Source organism: Sitophilus oryzae, unplaced genomic scaffold, assembly GCF_002938485.1.
Source record: "Sitophilus oryzae breed Bouriz unplaced genomic scaffold, Soryzae_2.0 scaffold_808_pilon_pilon, whole genome shotgun sequence".
NCBI classification, from domain to species: Eukaryota; Metazoa; Arthropoda; class Insecta; order Coleoptera; family Curculionidae; genus Sitophilus; species Sitophilus oryzae.
The window spans coordinates 153,196-171,208 of record NW_022147426.1 but is presented as its reverse complement, the minus strand read 5'-3'; the positions used below and the strand labels follow the sequence as shown (position 1 = coordinate 171,208).

At 28.9% G+C, this 18,013-nt stretch overlaps 2 protein-coding genes across 5 annotated transcripts in view; one reads left to right on the top strand and one right to left on the bottom strand.

The window, feature by feature from the left end:
* Positions 1-18,013, top strand: part of LOC115888714 — an 83,292-nt gene that overhangs the window by 57,096 nt on the left and 8,183 nt on the right. The gene's annotated exons all lie outside the window — the stretch shown is intronic.
* Positions 1-18,013, bottom strand: part of LOC115888715 (transforming growth factor beta-1-induced transcript 1 protein-like) — a 60,861-nt gene that overhangs the window by 37,726 nt on the left and 5,122 nt on the right. Inside the window, exons 1-2 of one of the 4 annotated variants that reach the window (XM_030908515.1) lie at positions 6,451-6,658; positions 5,145-5,177 (exon numbers count right to left, since the gene is read on the bottom strand). The exons of 1 other annotated variant lie outside the window; for it this stretch is intronic. In XM_030908515.1, the coding sequence (XP_030764375.1) occupies positions 5,145-5,177; positions 6,451-6,453 (36 nt within the window). In that variant the 5' untranslated portion in view covers positions 6,454-6,658. Of the gene's footprint in view, positions 1-5,144; positions 5,178-6,450; positions 6,659-17,097; positions 17,131-18,013 lie in introns of those variants that run through there. 2 more of the 4 variants (XM_030908514.1, XM_030908520.1) reach the window with 2 other exon arrangements.

Here is an 18,013-nt window from a genome sequence, read left to right as displayed (position 1 = left end):
CTCGTAAACGAGCTAATCAAAAATATCTAAAGTTATTCTTTTGAATGTGGGTTTTAGTGCTCTTCAATAAACCTAAATAGAATTATTCTCTAAAATAATTAGGGAAGCCAATAATTGACCCCATTAAAATTTACATGGGATTTCCTATGTCCCGTCCGACGATGCAACACCCGGTATATTCGAACAATATGATCGAAATAAAAAAACGACGTCAGCGATGGCTATGAAATGAAGATCGCTGTTATTTTATATGTAAAATTTGATGGGGAATGTCATCGATCCAAGCCAACTGGACGCCGTTTTTTTTCGATCGTGCAGTGCTATTCCTATATATTATTCTAAACGATACGCACGCTTTAACAAAATTAATCACTGGAAATATAATCGGACATAATTTTTGAAAATCCTCCGAAATCTTGGCCCATTTCGAAATTTGTTTGGTTAGGCCTTTTGGCCATGTTCCAGATTATTAAAAATAAACGGATATAAATAAAATATTATTAACATATACACAAAAATATATATGATTAAGGCAACAAACAAATATTAGTAAATATCGTAGACCTACAGGGTGTTCCTTAATGACATCCAGGTCCAAGCATTCGCTCCCTTAAATAATATCCTTAAGGAACACCCTTTCTAAATAATAGGTTTGATGTAATGCGACATTTTGTTTGTTATAAAATATTTTTTGTGTCGACATTAGGAGAAAAGCATAGTTATGACAGATGACAGCTTCAGTGGCAAAGTGTATAATGTGTAAAGTATTTTATAAGTAAAACAATAATTGTAGGTATAGATCCTGTAGAGATCATAGACATTTACAAATGATAGACTAAATATATTTAGTTCATATCAAATAAACTTTTAATCAATATAAGGGTTGTTCACCACATATAAGGGTTGTTCACCACATCACCACATACGACACGGAATATTGTAGCTAAACTATTAGATTTTTACAAATTGTAAGTTTTGGGTTCGTTGAAGGACTGTTAACTATTAGAGCTACAATTTAAAAATATTTTTACAAGATACAGAATGTCCCAAATAAATAAAAAATATCAAAGTTGTATTTTTTAAATGGAACACCCCGTATATTATTGCATTTTTAGTTTCTACGATTAAATAAAGGTAGAATTTGATTGTTGTTTATTTACACTTAACCTACTGTTTTTGAAAATATTTTCAATTTTGTGAAATGTGCAGTATAAATTTTAAGACTTCATTTCTCCGAGGGTGTCAAGTTTTTTATACTAATATACTGAAGTTTATTTATTGATCAGTTGTTCTTGTTGCAATAATAAAATTTTACTACCTTATACAGAATGTCTCCAGATATTTATTTTAAATCAATTATTAGCTTTTAAACTGGTTGGTCATCTTTGTTTACTTAACGGAACACCCTGTATATTTTATGAGAATTCAGATATGCATTGTCTATCAAATATACCATTTTTTACCTATTCTTTCAGTTTCCGTAGAAAATGCATTTTCTTGTAGTTTAGAACTCATTTATCAATATACCCATGGAATATTGACGTTTTAGATTATTTTTAAAGATGTACCAAATTTTTAAAGAGTACAGATATTAATATTGTCGATATAGTTCGTTTATTTCATTAAAAAATAAAAAAAAACTGTTTAAATATTTGTTGAAGAGGACCGATTAATATGATTCCAGTATTCAAACTACATTAATTGACTGTTTGCGTTGATTAATAATAATTGCTCCAAATACTAAAAAACTGAATTATGTATGTGTATTAGACAGTGTGGTAAAAAAACTAACACCTTAAAAATTATATTTCATTTTTTGACAAATGCTTATTTATAACAACAGAGTCGTTCATTTTCATAACTTATTATTATACTGATTTCTGATTCAAATCCACATTTATTTAGAATAATTGATTAACGAACACAATTAAGTATGTAATTAATTAGTTATTTGGGCGGAAATACTGGTGGTATATTTAATTAGTGGTATACTCTTTTATAAAGATTTAGGTAGTTTTCTTTTTGCATACAGATGGGCTAGTATTATTATCGTTTTACTAAAAACGATAATATTTTGTACATTTGTTGTGTTAAAATCAATCTAAAATGTCAATATTCCATGGGTATATTGATAAATGAGGTCTAAATTATAAGAAAATGCATTTTCTACGAAAACTTGACAGGATAGGTAAAAAGTGGTATAATACAATTTGATAGACAATTAAATTGTGCATCTAGTTCTCATAAAATATACAGGGTGTTCCGTTTAAATTAAACAAGTTTTTGCCGTTTAAAGCTAATAATTATTTCAAATAAATTTTTAGACACTCTGTATATGGTAGTATAATTTTTATTATTGCAACACAATAACTGATCAATAAATAAACTTCAGTAAATATTTAGTATTAAAAACTTTGATACCCTCGGAGAAATGAAGCCTTAAAATTTATACTGCAATTTCACAAAATTGAAAATATTTCAAAAACGGTAAGTTTTAAGTGTAATAAACCTTAATCAAATTTACTTTTATTTTAATCGTAGAAACTAAAAATGCAATAATATACAGGGTGTTCCATTTAAAAAAATACAACTTTGATATTTTTTTATTTATTTGGGACACTCTGTATCTTGTAAAAATATTTTTAAATTGTAGCTCTAATAGTCCTTGTGAAATTGACTAAAGTGTGAAAACGAATGACAATGTCAGGAAGTAAATAAACAAATGCGGCAACTTGACATTTTTTACAGCAGAGCTACCACCTGAATCCCCAGCGCTAAATTTAAATTCCAGTTAGTCAGCCTGGCGCCGAATATGTCCATGGTTGGCAACAATGAATTTAAAAATCGCGCCCTGGATTACGTAACTAAAAGTTTAATTGGTATCAAATATATGTTTTTTGTCTGAGAATAACCCTTCATCGTTTCCTGTTTTCTGCTTATTATAAAACTGATCAGGTTGCATAAGTTCTAGCGTTCATTCATAAATATGATCCAACTCCTATTATGCATAAATCTCAAGGCTTTTTTGGTCAGTATTCGCACATACTTATATGGTATCCAGTTCATTTACAATAAACAATTTGAATAATCTAGGCATAGTAGATATTGTTTTCCTTCACGATGAGATAATATTCTTTTTTTATTTATATAATGCATCCGTTGTTTAATGTTAAATTTTTAATTAGGTATTGCGTTAAAATAATAATATTAATTAAACAATTTAAATATACAGGGTGGTTCCAGTTTTTGTCTAGGAACCGTTCAATATATTTTTAAAAAAATATGAAAGAATTTTAGTCGACATATTTAAAAAAATTGTACCTATATCGAAAATTAAAAATAATGTTTACATTTTGAGAACCTCCGGCATATGCTTACTCATCTTAAAAGGCGTCCTGTGTTGTCATATGGACACAGACTTTTAGCTAGACCGATTAAAACCATTCAAAAATAATATTTTCCTTTTGTTAAAGTTTATATCTAGACTTTTTTACTTATTTTGGTGGTTTTTGTATGTGTTTGTGCATGAATATGTACTTGTAACAAATATAATATTTAAAATAAACAGCTAAGTTAGTATTGACAATTTACATGTTACACAGAGACATAGACAGTGTTATCATTAAGATTCAACTGGAGAATTATATTTATGTTTTGAGATTAAATAAAATTACATTGTTTTCGGATAGAGTAGAATGTTTACAACCAATCGTATTATGGTATAATGTCAGAGAGTCAGTGTAGAATGACGATTTATAGAAAAACAATAATGTTGATAACAATACTTTATACTTTGTTTACTCTTCAAGGGTATGTAGTCAACAATTATTAATAAAAAGTAAGTAAGTAATTCAAAAGCTAAACAAATGTAATACTATAGTAGAGATGATGAAAAATTTTGTTTGATATTTAGTATACAGGGTGTCTCGTAAATTTCTAAAGTATTTTGGGGGGTTGATAGATCTGACTAAGAAATGAAACATATTTTCTATTTACCTTTTTTAAATAAATCGAAAATAACAGAGTTATTTAACTTTAATAACATTTTGAGAACCGCCGGCATCAAACAAGTTATTCGACGCCCTGTGTTGCCAGATGGACAAGAAATTGTGTATGTAACCTGATTGAAAATACTTGGTAATATAGCGATAAGAGAATTTGCAATAAATGTTTTGCAAAATCTGCAAAATAACTGTAAAAATCTATAATAATAGGAATATAATTAGCAGGCTCTCAGCGATATTCTACACCCGGTATGGTCACATGGACAGGAAAGTACACTCAATTTGATTCAAAATACCACTAATATAATTAAAATTAATTTTTCTAATTTATTATGTAGATAATTAAAATTACTGTGAACTTGACATAAATATGTAGAATGGGGGTAACGTAGGAGGTGGCAACATTACAAGGCTTCGATACACCGTCAGGAGAACTAACCTGCGGCACTCAAAAGTTTTTAAGATTTCCTGGAAAATGTAGAAAAAATTCTAAAATTTTCATCAATTTCTTTGGTAAAAGAGCTCATGGGCGTGTTTCTGGGGTCGAAATATACTAACCCTAAAAATATTTGCAATAATTAACCAGAATTAATTAACTTATCTTTGACCTTGCCCATTTTTCCAGTAAGATACTTATTTTTTTTAATAATAGTACTATTTTTATTTAATAAAAACTAGTGATCAGCCACCATGAAAATGTTCCTTTTTATGTGTTAAGTTCGTTGATATATCATGTATAATCTCTTTGATACTACTTGATAATCACACTCTAACAAAAAACAATTATGTTTGTTTATGCTAGTTTTGTTTTATATCTTTTAAAAATAATTTGGGACAATGTAAAAATATATTTATTATTTATATTAAATCCCTTTTAGTAATCATGTCTATTGATTATGCCAGAGTCAAAAATACATGCACATATTTACGAGACACTCTGTATAGATACCTAAAGATGTTCTATTTTGCATTGAGCTGCACAGAATAAAATATGCATAGAAAATATGGCTGATTTAGACGAAATAGATATGAAAGAAAGATGTTATAATATCGAACTGATTTTGTTATGTTGATGAGAAAAGTGTCAAAAAAAGAAACAAGAAAAGTGTACAACATCGAAAATTTCCAAAATATACATACACGTCGTGGCCTGCCGCTTTGCCGCGAAAAAAGCTGCAACACAAAATCAAATTTTCCTCATGTTTTGTTAAGTCCAAAATGAAAAGAATTTTGAAATTCGCTAAATTTATTTTTTCGCGTAAAAAAGTTTACTTAGTGAGACTTGGAATTGTTAAAGTGTTAGAAATGTATTTAGCTAGTAATATTTCAGTAAAATTAATATACAGTATGTCCCCGTATTGTGTTTACAAGTGGAAAAACTTTTTTATTAACGGATATTTTGAGAAAAATGCATTCTTCATGAAAATTTTTGCTTGTTCTAAAATGGTTAATCCCGATTATATACTTTTTCAAATTTCCATACCGTTTTAGAGAAAAGAAAAAAAACATGAAAATATGATTGAATTTCCTAAAAAATTCTTTATTATATGACGTTAATTAAAATTATATCAAAACAATCTATCAAAGGATGAGAACACAATTTTTTTTGATATAGAAACACGTTTTGTTTTTTAGGACTCGAAACTATGAAACTATAAACCCTTCCCGGACACAAACGGTACATTGTGAGACAGGAAATTGTTGAGAGAAACAAGCCTTATAACATAGGATACAACATTTTAATGAACAGTGCTTTTCATAAAATCAATAAAATGAAAAATATACGAAATAATATACATGTACTGACTTCTTTCGAAAATCGACAACTGTGAAATTCTGGACCCTACCCGGACACAAACGGTACATTGTGAGACAGGAAATTGTAGAGAGAAACAAGCCTTATAACATAGGATACAATATTTTAATGAACATTGCTTTTCATAAATTCAATAAAATGAAAAATATACGAAATAATATACATGTACTGATTTCTTTCGAAAATCGATAACTATGAATTTATGAACGCTTCCTGAACACAAACGGTACATTGTGAGACAGGAAATTGTAGAGAGAAACAAGCCCTATAACATAGGATACAATATTTTAATGAACAGTGCTTTCCATAAAATCAATAAAAAGAAAAATATACGAAATAATATACATGTACTGATTTCTTTCGAAAATCGACAACTATGAAACTATGATCCTTCCCCCGACACAAATGGTACATTGTGAGACTAAAGTATTTTTCTCAAAATGTCAGCAATAACAAAAAAAATTCTTCTTGTAAAGACAATCCGGGGACATACTTATATAATGTTGATCTAATAAAAAAAAAGGTTAGTCAATCAGAAGTAATGAAAAAAAACTTCTAAAAAAGTTAGTAACATATTGATTTAAAATTTCAGGAAAAACTCAAAAATAATATTGTATTTTAGGTACTCACCATTGTTATATTTTGTGTTGTTGTATTACCGGTTTACAAAAAAAAATACTGATGGTGTTGAAAACTTTGGTTGATTTCCTGGCTTGAGACGTAGCGCGCGGTAGTTACCGACGAGACTGAAACTGAAAACTGAAACGCGCTGAAATCTTGTTGGAAAATTCGAAAAATATCCCGCAAGCGTCCTCTCTAGGTCGACACCGACTCCCACCAATTCCAAATATTGTACAAATAATAACAGAGTAATAAGCTGTGGTGTTCTATGGTCGCGCCTACCATAGTAAATCCCAAATAAAATAACGTTCTAACAATGAATAAGAACAGGGGAACAAGAAATAGAACAGGGGCGCATATACGGGAGGGGTAATGGGGGTAATTACCCCTACCAGAAAGAAATTTATAAGTAAGCTAGAATCTGGTCTAAAATAAAATTGCCACAAAAGAAATTAATAAGAACCATTTAAAATAAAAAATTCAGACCCATCAAAGTTATTTTTTTTCATAGTCACAAATAGTCACAATACATTTCAGTAAATTTAATTTAAACCTAGTAAGGCTAGTAGGTACTTTACTTAATATTGCCCCTACCCCTCCCAGAGTCAATGACAATACAAGGTGTCAGAAAGATAGCTAATATATACAGGGTGGTCCGGATAGTATTCTGGAAAATTCGGCTGCATATTCTGCATATAAAAATAAGTAAAAAAGTTCGTATAAATTGTGTGTTTCATTTTTATTTCGATTTTTTTGAAATAATTTCTGAACTGTGTTTTTTGACATGAGAAATTTGATTTAGATGTCAATATGACTGCTACCTGTAGGGAGCGCCACCTACATATTTTTTAAACGTTTTGAAGACTAATAAATTTTTGTCCGTACCTGTATTATTCTACTGAGTGAAAAAATATATATTTCCGATGTTTTTTACGTAAAAAAAGTCTCCTGGTCAAAATCGCTACGGGTAATCGTTCTCGAGATATTTGGAATCGAAATAATCATTGACAAATATAGATACTAGACTGAAATCATAAATTTTAAATATTTTAATGCCAATAAAGGTTCAACAGAAACTGTTTCTTCTAGAAAAATTAATAAAAATAAAATTATTGAATTAACATATTATAAAATAATTGCAATAGTGCTAAAAATAAATCTATATTTATAGAGACGTATTTTCTAAAAATAAACCAGCGAATTCATGCAAAAAAAATTAGCGTAGGTTTGTAGGCTCAGTTGTCTCGGGACAGAGGTTCGAAACCCGCCGTCGGACTGTAGTTTATTTAAAATCTATTTGAGTAGTAGTAGTTTTTTTAGTTTAGTTATTTCAGTTAAAAATGTTACGGATTACTAATTTCTGGGTTCATTATAAAGGTAAGGTAGTAATTATATTATAGTTATAGTTACTTTTCACCATTTAATTTTATTTTATAAATTTTAGAACTGCCTACTTTTTATTAGATTAGTTTTAGTTTTTTTTTCTGTTGAACCTGTATGAATAAACCGATGAATAATTTTCACGGAAAACAACTGCATAATTTGATAACTAAACGGAAATCATATTCTGTTATCTCTGCAATAGAAAATAGAAATGATCGACGCACAATCGAAAAAAAACGGCGTCAAAGACGGCTGGGGAATGAAAAATCGATGATAATTTTGGCGAGGTCAAGCCCTAGACGTCTATTACTTAACCCTGACTCTTCTTTATTTTCAGTTGGCCTTAAGAAGGTTGTAATTTATCTTTATATTGAATGATATAAAATAATAAAATATACAATGATATCTAGAGATTGACTTTTGATTTGACATTCCCTAGCTCTCTTTGACGCTTTTTTTCGGTATCATACGGTACCGGATGGTATATAATTTGATCAGAATGAATCATAATTCTGGAACAAAATTATATCAACAAAAAAATGATGCATATTATATTAAATTGTTATTCTCGCTAAGAAATATTTTTATTTGTTATTACTGCAAGCTAGAGGAGACGTACAAGTGATATTATTATATTTTTAGACATTCAAAACAAAGTTTCTGTAACGGCTAGGTTCGTGCCAATTTTAATCGAGATGTGGGCGACTCTGTGTCAACATTTTTCCCTATTTTTATTTGATGTTGCTGGATACTAAACTGTGCTGGATTTTTCGCAAGAATACAGCATTAAAATATCTTGTGTTTAACGATTGGCCATAATACTGACAATTTTGTCCTCGTAACAACAAATAAATCTTTGGAATGAGCAATCATTTTTTGTTATTTAAGTGTCTTTTAAATCAGTGCAGCTATTTTAAGTGTAGTTCTGGATCAAACTGAAAGTAATTAGGTTATCTAACTTCGAATTTTTTAAAAATAATGCTTATCGAAGCCTTGCATGAACAAGAAACTACATATTGACACCCTGTATACCGAATCACTTCAAATTAGGGTTTTTTTGCTAACCACATTAGCATCATCAACAGAGATGACAACTAAAAGGGATTTAATATATATAATAAATATATTTTTACACTATTTCAAATTGTTTCTAAAAGATCTAAAACAAAACTAACATAAACAAACATAATTGTTTTTTGTTAGAATGTGATTATCAAGTAGTATCAAAGAGATTATACATGATATATCAACCAATTTAACACATAAAAAGGAATATTTTCATGGTCGCTGCTCACTAGTTTTTTTTTTAATAAAAATAGTATTATTATTAAAAAAAATTATGTATCTTACTGGAAAAATGGGCAAGGTCAAAGATAAGTTAATTAATCCTGGTCAATAAGTCCAAATATTTTTAGAGATAGTATATTTCAACCCCTGAACCACGCCCATGAGTTTTTTTACCAAAAAAATTGATTGACATTTTCCAGGAAATTTTAAAAACTTTTGAGTGCCGCAGGTTCATTCTCCTGAAATTGATTGACAGTGTATCGAAGCTTTGCAATGTTGCCACCTTCTACTTTACCCCCTATTCTACATATTTGTGTCAAGTTCACAGTAATTAAGAGTTATGAGACACCTTATACGATTTTATACTAAATTTGATATTTAAGTGACTTATAAGGGCACCAGCAGCCTATATGACTCAATTTTATGTCTGTGGGTATCTCTAAATATTACAATTATCCAAACTTGGAGATCTTTAACACATTATCTGTTTACGGAAGTGATTGTGAATCAGCACCTGGCTTAATAACCTTTGACTTAGGAATAATGTAAATTGAACATTCTTTTAAAGAACTAACTTCAGCCTTGGTACTGCCTACAGTTAAATCCAATGAATGCTTTGAATCCGTTATTCTTCTACACTTATATAAATAGTTACTAATAATAATTTGATTGTGTGTAGACTGTGCGTAGACTACTACTACTAACTAGTTTTTTAGAGACTATAAGGTTTCAATAAAAAATCTTTTTATAAGCCGTGGAAGCTTTTATAAATCTATTATTATTTTAAGTACTGTGACTGATATACAATATGTTCCCAGATTGTCTTTACAAAAGGAAACACTTTTTTATTATTCACATTTCCAGAAAAATGTATTCTTCATATAAATTTTTATGAAGAATGCATTTTTCTCAAAATGTCAATAATAAAAACGTTTTTCCTGTTATAAAGACAATATATACTTCATATTATTGAATATTTGGCTTTAAAGAAAGAACTGTTCATTAAAATGTTGTATCCTATGTTATAGGGCTTGTTTCTCTCTACAATTTCCTGTCTCACAATGTACCGTTTGTGTCGGGGAAGGGATCATAGTTTCATAGTTGTCGATTTTCGAAAGAAATCAGTAGGTACATGTATATTATTTCGTATATTTATCATCTTATTAATTTTATGGAAAGCACTGTTCATTAAAATGTTGTATCCTATGTTATAGGGCTTGTTTCTCTCTACATTTAACTGTCTCACAATGTACCGTTTGTGTCGGGGAAGGGATTATATAGTTTCATAGTTGTCGATTTTCGAAAGAAATCAGTACATGTATATTATTTCGTACATTTTTCATTTTATTGATTTTATGGAAAGCACTGTTCATTAAAATGTTGTATCCTATGTTATAGGGCTTGTTTCTCTCTACAATTTCCTGTCTCACAATGTACCGTTTGTGTCGAGGAAAGGATCATAGTTTCATAGTTGTCTATTTTCGAAAGAAATCAGTACATGTATATTATTTCGTATATTTTTCATTTAATTGCTTTTATGGAAAGCACTGTTCATTAAAATGTTGTATCCTATGTTATAGGGTTTTTTTCTCTCTACAATTTCCTGTCTCACAATGTACCGTTTGTGTCGGGGAAGGGATCATCGTTTCATAGTTGTCGATTTTCGAAAGAAATCAGTACATGTATATTATTTCGTATATTTTTCATTTTATTCATTTTATGGAAAGCACGACTGTTCATTTTATAAGATTAATCCTAACCTAACAGTAACAAAAAAAACAGAAACAATTAACTTAGATATTTTACTTTAAAATATTACTTGACTTCAATAACAATTAAAAGTTTATGTTCTTTTAACGACAATAAATTTTGATTTTTGATATTGATGTAACTCGTACTAACTTCAAAGCACCCATTTGATGTAAATTTCCTTTGATTTAAGATATTATAACTGTCCGAATTACAAATGTTGCAATTTATGATATGCTGTAAAATACAAGCTTGGCAAAAATATAATTTTCTCTTTTTTTTAATATATTTTTTCGTTTATTTAAAAAAAGGTTTTAATTTTTTATAATTTCCCGATTCTCTTAAGTATAAACGATCTGTGAAGCAATAACAGAACAAGTGGAAAACTCAAAAGGCATAAAAAATATATTTACAAGCTACAAGTACTTAAAGAATGAGTAAGTACTATAGACATTAAAACTAATAGATAGAAAGCCGATATAAACTGCCCGTCAAATTAAATACCACAGCGATTTTTTTACTCATTTTCAACGAGTTGTAACTTTGAAAAAAATGGACCAATTTGGTTGATTTTTTTAGCATATTATAGATCGTTTTTCGTAGATTGATCTGATTTTTGTAAATTTTGTATGAGATTTAGTTTTCTATGATATACAGGGTGTGAGAAAAAGAAATGTACTTTTTGTAATTTTTGTGTTGCTGCCATTTTGCTAAAAAACAAAATTTAACTAGAATTATAAGTTCTAGGTATAGCTAAGACTAATATCTCGGGACGTATTTGGAATTTTTACGATAACTCATCGGGAATAAAAGATAATCAATTTTTACTCTAACTTGTATTTTTTCTACCTTTCTTAAGAGATATGCTAACAAAACTGAAATTAACTTTAAAATTGTAGGATATTCGTTACTTTTACAATGTGAAATTAAAAAAAAACTACTAAGTTGCAGGTAAACTACAGATTTTTAGATTTTACAAAAATATCAAATACGTGTTGAGCTTTTATATTAACCTTATGGGCTGTTAAGTTCAGAATATTAAAAAAATAATTTTACTTTTTCGCTGGTCGTATTTTTAAGAGATCCTGTATTAAACTGCGTTAGTTAAATCATTTTTTTTTTAATTTCACATTGTAAAAGTAACAAATATCTTACAATTTTAAAGTTAATTTCAGTTTTGTTAGCATATCTCTTAAGAAAGGTAGAAAAAATACAAGTTAAAGTAAAAATTGATTATCTTTTAATCCCGATGAGGTATCGTAAAAATTCCAAATACGATCCGAGATATTAGTCTTCGCTATACCCAGAACGCTCTCTTATAATTCTAATTAAATTTTGTTTTTTAGCAAAATGGCAGCAACACAAAAATTACATTCCTTTTTTTCACACCCTGTATATCATAGAAAACTAAATCTCATACAAAATTTAGAAAAATCAGATCAATCTACGAAAAACGATCTTTAATATGCTAAAAAAATCAACAAAATTGGCCCATTTTTTTCAAAGTTACAAATCGTTGAAAATGAGTAAAAAAATCGCTGTGGTATATAATTTGACGGGCAGTTTACATACATTTAAAAAATCATCTTCATAATGCAGTTATGTATATGAAGTCAAATAATGTAGATAATAAAGAAATTATTTCTTCGTTTATTTTTTGAAACCTGACAATACAAGTTGGGTCTTAAATAAGTGTATATATTTTTCAGGGCTGTTAGATCTCGATAAAAGAAACATATGTTTTTCAAATAAGTCCAAAATAACCGACTTATCTAACTTTGAAAATTTCCAAAAAAAGTGTTTTTTGCTTAAATTTTGAGAACCACTGTATCTTTTCTGGGTTTTCTTTTTTGTACATTTGATCTTTACCTAAACATTCCCAAAAGTTTTTTCCAAAAATTCCAAATTTTCAATTTTTTTTTTCGCGAAAAAAACCTCAATCGTGTTTCTGGGGTCGAAATATATTTTATATATTTCGACTTACGAAATTTGACGAATATAATATTTGCACTTATTTAAGACTCACCCTGTATAAACAAAGCACAAACTCCAATATCTTAACTTGTATTCTAACCTTATTAAATTGTATTAAAAGTAGCAAACTGACGTGTATGACACATTAATACGAAATGATAATTATAATTTAGTGAAATGCCCTATGGTTGAAAAAAAAAACGGCATCAAAGATTGACCTCTAGAGTGAAGTCTAGAGATTGACCTCGCCAAAATTGTCATTGATTATCATTCCCCAGCCGTCTGTGACACCGGTTTTTTTTCAATCGTTTCTCAGGTTTATCTCTTATTTGTGATTGAGTATATTATATTTTCTTATTGTTTTTATTAAGCGTACAATTTCTATATTTTCTAATTTTTCTGATCTGCATATACTTAAAACCACAGGCGTGTAATAATATGAACATCGCTTTTAGCAGACTGCAATATACGTTTCACAAACACTGTTGTTCTGTTAGAATTTAGAATTATAAGATGGCGAACTATTAATGATTAAAGCGTTTTGGCCTCAGACCAAAAACAATGGAGAATGTAGGTATATCATGTATAATGCGATAATTTTAAAATATCTACACATACCCACGATGTTTCTGATTTTTCGCCTTCAGTCTATTTTAGGAAATCTTTGTTGATCGAGTGATTGAATGCTATCGTAGGTCAGTAAAGATTAAGATGACCAAACGTGAGTGAGTCACAGTGATGACCAGATTTCCATCCAAGACAAGAGACGACAGTGAACAAAGAAGTCGAATTTCGCGAGAGAGACGCAGATATATTAAAATTTAAAGGTCCCATCAAGTCCTATTTTGTCTGTTGCCAAGTATATTTCTTCGAAAAATAAACAAGATTTTCTGAAAATAAATTAATAATATAAGAAGGATATAAGTAACGTATGTTAATACGGAAATGTAAATTTTAGTTTAGTTTGGTTTGGTTTACGGTTTATTTTGCAATGTACTGATAATATCAAAGAAACAGAATGACTAAGTTGATTCGATTTCAAAGATAAACAGATAAAATCTGAAAATCTGACAACGGCGTATTTATTTATGCTAACCTATGATTTTAGGACGCTAATCAGCTTTGTGCTAATCAGGCTTTAAACATAAACAAATCTTTTAAAGTGTGTTTTCAGAGTTTTTTCGATATATTATCGTTTTAAGAGTTTTTAAGGTTTAATTTAGTATCGTTTTTGTTGCGTACTAATTTGTAATTATTGTTAAATATGAATACTGAACAGGACCCGAGTAGCAGGAAAAGACGAATACCGGTGGCAATGTGTGTAATTTATAAAGACTGCAAAAAATAAGTCTTATTCTTCGACAAACATCTCCTCAAAATCTAAATATTTCACTCTTTTCCAAAGGATCCTGAATAGTATTTTTATATAAATATACTATATAATTATGTTATTAAACTAAATGTAATCCATAGATCGAAGACATGGTTAGAAGCTTGTAATATATTTTTACAAAAAAAATTGAGCAACTCTATTTTTTTGTACATAAACTCCACATTGTGATATTACACTTGTTCAAGTCCATATGTAAAAAAAATACACTTAAATAAAACATTTCTTACAAATCGACTTGGTGACTTTATCTTGTTTACCAACGATATACAAAATATTGCTTTTATTATATTTATTCCCCGACAAATATGTTTCTAATTATAATTTATTTTATATAATATTTAGAAAATCATCTTTTTTCGTTACTATTTATTTCTTTACCCATACAGTAACTATTTATAAGCTATATAAGGCAAGTTTTAATAATAGTCTATTTCAAATTTCCCGCGAAAAAATTACGAAAATTTAAAGGGGACAAGCTCTTGATGAATGCTATCGTAGGTCAGTAAAGATTAAGATGACCAAACGTGAGTGAGTCACAGTGATGACCAGATTTCCATCCAACTTCAAAATACACTAAAAGGAATTATAGTGTCTAACTTGGCGATAAAAATGTTTTTATTCGTATTTCTTAAAGTGCGAGATTTTGGCAAAAACAATGGTAAAAATTTTACATTTTTCTTGATTTTTCTCGAGAAATTAAAAAAAACCTTTTTAGTGCCACAGTTTCATTCTCCTAAAGGTTTTTGACAGTTTATCGAAGTCTTGCAATGTTGCCACGCCTTATGTTTTTACCTACATTTTGTACATTTGTGTGTTTATAAATATGTTTCTGTTTTTTTCTCAGGTAAGATTTCGACAGACGATGACAGAAGAAAAGCAGATGACGTCCCATACCAATCTATTTATTTTACTAAAAAAAGTTTCTAATAATTTTTAAGTTATCTATGGATGGGTTTAAATATAAATCCGTCATGCGTCGTGTCTTCTTGTTTTTAAAGTTTTATTGGTTTATTTAAAAAATGACAGATCGTATTTCAATTTTATTGGTTTGACGGAACGATGAACGACAAACGGACGCCGATGCGTATGAATTCGCCTTTAGATTTTTGTCATTTTTGACGCTTGTCAAAGTCTTGCCAAATTATAGGTTATAATTTTGTGTCAACTTTTGTTAAATACCCTGCGTTTTGGAAGATGATGCATTTTGATTCGTATTATTACGTGTGTTTTGTGTCTTTTGAAGTCAAGTGGAGGAAAAATCGAGTGAAAATTAACTGTAGACCCAGAGCACAGTTTATGGTTAATACACGCTGCCCAGGCAGAAAGTCTTATACACCAATGAAGTTGAAGTTGCCATCGATAAAGTTTGTATACCATTTCGTCGTAGATAAGTGCATCTCGTATATAAGGATCAAACTAAACACATACTAAAAACTGGAGTAGCTGTAAAATATCGACATCACACGATAGGTAAATAATGGATTTTAGTACTGCAGGAAAATATTGTCAAAAGGTACTGGTTTAAAAAAATTAAGATTAAAGTTAATTAATCAACCTTTAAGGTATAAAATTTGGTATGTGTTATTATTAATTAAATAGTTTGTTGTATTTACCTATGTTGTTTTATTTATACCTGTGGAATATTACAAATTTGTATTTGTACATAAGTTATATTGATAAATATAATCATAAATGCGGCTAGTTTCATAAAGCTTGAAAGTAAATAATAGTTCTTTTTTATATTTTTTTGGTATGTAGTGTCTTGTTCTTGTTTGTTTTGTATTAACACATACCGTTTTTATTGAATAAAATAACTCGATTACATTTTTTCAGTTTTATACAGTTTTTTTCACAATATTTTGAAGTAATCACTTGTCATCTTGTCAATCAAATTTTAAATATATCGCTATGCGTTCCAGTTGTACCAACTTATTTCTTTGTAAAATAAAATAAACTACTTTGAAATTAAAATGACAGACACATCTATCACTGTCAAGGATCTTCTCGTTGGACAGACTATATACAATATACAGTAATTTTAATTTTCTACACATTACAATTACATTAAATTTTTTCAATTAATTCAGGTTAAGTGTATTCTTTCCTGTTCATGTGATAGCACCAGCCGTCGAATAAGCTGAGTTGCAGGCGATTCTCAATACAGGGTGTCCCAGAAATAAGAGCAAGTATTTTAAGGGCTGGTAGATCTCGATAAAAGAAACATATTTTCTTTTTATCGTTTTTCAAATAAGTCCAAAATAACGGAGTTATTTCACTTTGAAAATTTCCAAAAAAATGATTTTTTGCTAACATTTTGAGAACCACTGAATCTTTTCTGGATTTTCTTTCTTGTAAATTTAATCTAATACCTATGTTGTCATATTATCAAGAAATTATGTTTTTAAACTAAAAACTAAAAAAAAAATTCGCAAAAAAAACCTCATAGTCGTGTTTCTGGGGTTGATACTACCAGTTAAAATACTTGCACTTATTTCTGGGACACCCTGTATATCGGTTACTCTCAATTTTTTAAAAAATGGAAATAGAAAATATTTTTTTTTGGATCAGATCTACCACCTTTTCAAATACTTACTCTTATCTAAGACGTACCTTGTATAACAAATTTACTTAAATCAGTAAAATTAAACTATTTTGATGAAAGGTATAAAGATAACAAGAATTTTGAATGTTAGATTTGTTAGCACAATGCTTGATTAATGTACCAAAACCAAATGAATATAATATGTAAGTGTTAAAAATAATTGACAAGTGATATGGGAAAATAACTTTGTTATAATAGAAAACTCTAGAATCTAGAGGAATAGACATAGATGAACTAACTTGAAAGAAATGTACCACAAAAAATTTACCTGTTTTTTGCTTTTGCAAGACTGACAACCTCCCTAAAAATACAACAAAACTTAATTTATTTTCTAATAAAATTTTACTTGAAAAGTAAACAGTGTAAACAAATATACAGACTCACACTTCCGAAGATTTAGTTGCATATCCAATTTACTATTAGGCATTTCTTTTTTAATATGCATGCAATTAATTATACAGCGTGTCCCAGAAATAAGTGCATGTATTTTAAGGGATGGTAGATCTCGATAAAAGGAACATTTTTTCTCTTTATCGTTTTTCAAATAAGTCCAAAATAACGGAGTAATTTTACTTTGAAATTTTCCAAAGAAAGTTATTTTTTGCTAAAATTTTGAGAACCACTGGATCTTTTCTGGATTTTCTGTCTTGTAAATTTAATCTAATACCTATGTTGTCATATTTTCAAGAAATTATGTTTTTAAAAACCTCATAGGCGTGTTTCTGGGGTTGAATTATACTACCAGTTGAAATACTTTCACTTATTTCTGGGACACCCTGTATTTATCAAGAATTAAATTAAATCCTCTTGGTGAGTGAATTCTTGATAATTTGTAATACAAAAGACAAGCATGTGGGGTACCTTGAATGTTATTTGTTATTATTAATGTTGATTTTTGCTAATTTTTATAACCTTCCACGGAAAACGTAGTATTTTAGTTGCCAAAAGCGCCTATTACCTCATAAATAACAAGTTTAAACAGCCGCATGGACTGTCAAATAATAGTTTAGTTATACACAATCCCGTAAAAGTATATTCATAGATATATTTTTGGAGATTCTGAAAAAATAATCAAAAGTTTATTTTTCAGAGGTGTATGCCCTGAATTTCGGGCAAGGATTTAAAGAAAACAAATTAATTAACTAAGTTATATCTTTGGCAAATGGTTTTTATTACAGAACTGT